The following is an 847-nucleotide window of genomic DNA, read 5'->3' on the forward strand; positions in this document are numbered from 1 at the left end:
CTGAAGCAGGACTAGTGAAGCCATCACTGAAGCAGGACTAGTGAAGCCATCAGTAACTATCAGCTCGTAAACGACATCTACCGTAACCGCGCGATCTAACGGCAGCGGTGATACCGCGCTAACGACCTGCCAGCACGCAGGCACTCACACATGAACAGCACGCACGCGCGCACGCACGCAGACAGTACCAGCAAGCGCGCGCGCACGCACGCACGCACACACAAACAGCACGCACGCGCGCACGCACGCAAACACGACCAACACGCACGCACGACCAGCACGCACGCACGCACACACGAACAGCACGCACGAACAGCACGCACGCGCGCACGCACGCAAACGCACACACGACCAGCACGCACGCACGCACACACGACCGGCACGCACGCACACACGCATGCATGCACGCACGCATGACCAGCACGCACGCACGCGCGGTAGCAGCCCACCTCACACACCGATGACTGGTGTCTGACTCCGTGTGCTCATCGTGACGTCACGTCTCTCTGCTTGCAGGATGACTCCTCTCCACCAGGCGGCGCTGAGCGGCAACCTGGAGATTCTGAAGTCGCTGCTGGACAACGGCGCCAACGCGGATCCTGTCGATACGAGAGGTAAGTGTGTCTCTCCCTTCCTCCTCCTTCCCATCTCACGCTCCCCATTTTCTTCCTCCGCCTCTCCATCCTCTTCCCTTCCTTCCCCTCTTTCTCCTACGCTTTTTCTTCTTCTTTTTTGTCTCCTCCTCCTACCGCGTTACCCCGTCCCAAGAGAGAGAGAGAGAGAGAGAGAGAGAGAGAGAGAGAGAGAGAGAGAGAGAGAGAGAGAGAGAGAGAGAGAGAGAGAGAGA

At 59.4% G+C, this 847-nt stretch overlaps 1 protein-coding gene across 1 annotated transcript in view; it reads left to right on the forward strand.

Annotated features, from left to right (window-relative positions):
* The window catches only part of LOC106819224 (caskin-2-like), a gene marked incomplete at its 3' end in the record, with an annotated part of 31,112 nt that overhangs the window by 11,883 nt on the left and 18,382 nt on the right, over positions 1-847 (forward strand). Inside the window, exon 3 of the mRNA XM_014823872.1 lies at positions 517-614. Within this exon, the coding sequence (XP_014679358.1) occupies positions 517-614 (98 nt within the window). The remainder of the gene's footprint in view (positions 1-516; positions 615-847) is intronic.

Source organism: Priapulus caudatus, unplaced genomic scaffold (assembly GCF_000485595.1).
Source record: "Priapulus caudatus unplaced genomic scaffold, Priapulus_caudatus-5.0.1 Scaffold2998, whole genome shotgun sequence".
Lineage (NCBI taxonomy): Eukaryota > Metazoa > Priapulida > Priapulimorpha > Priapulimorphida > Priapulidae > Priapulus > Priapulus caudatus.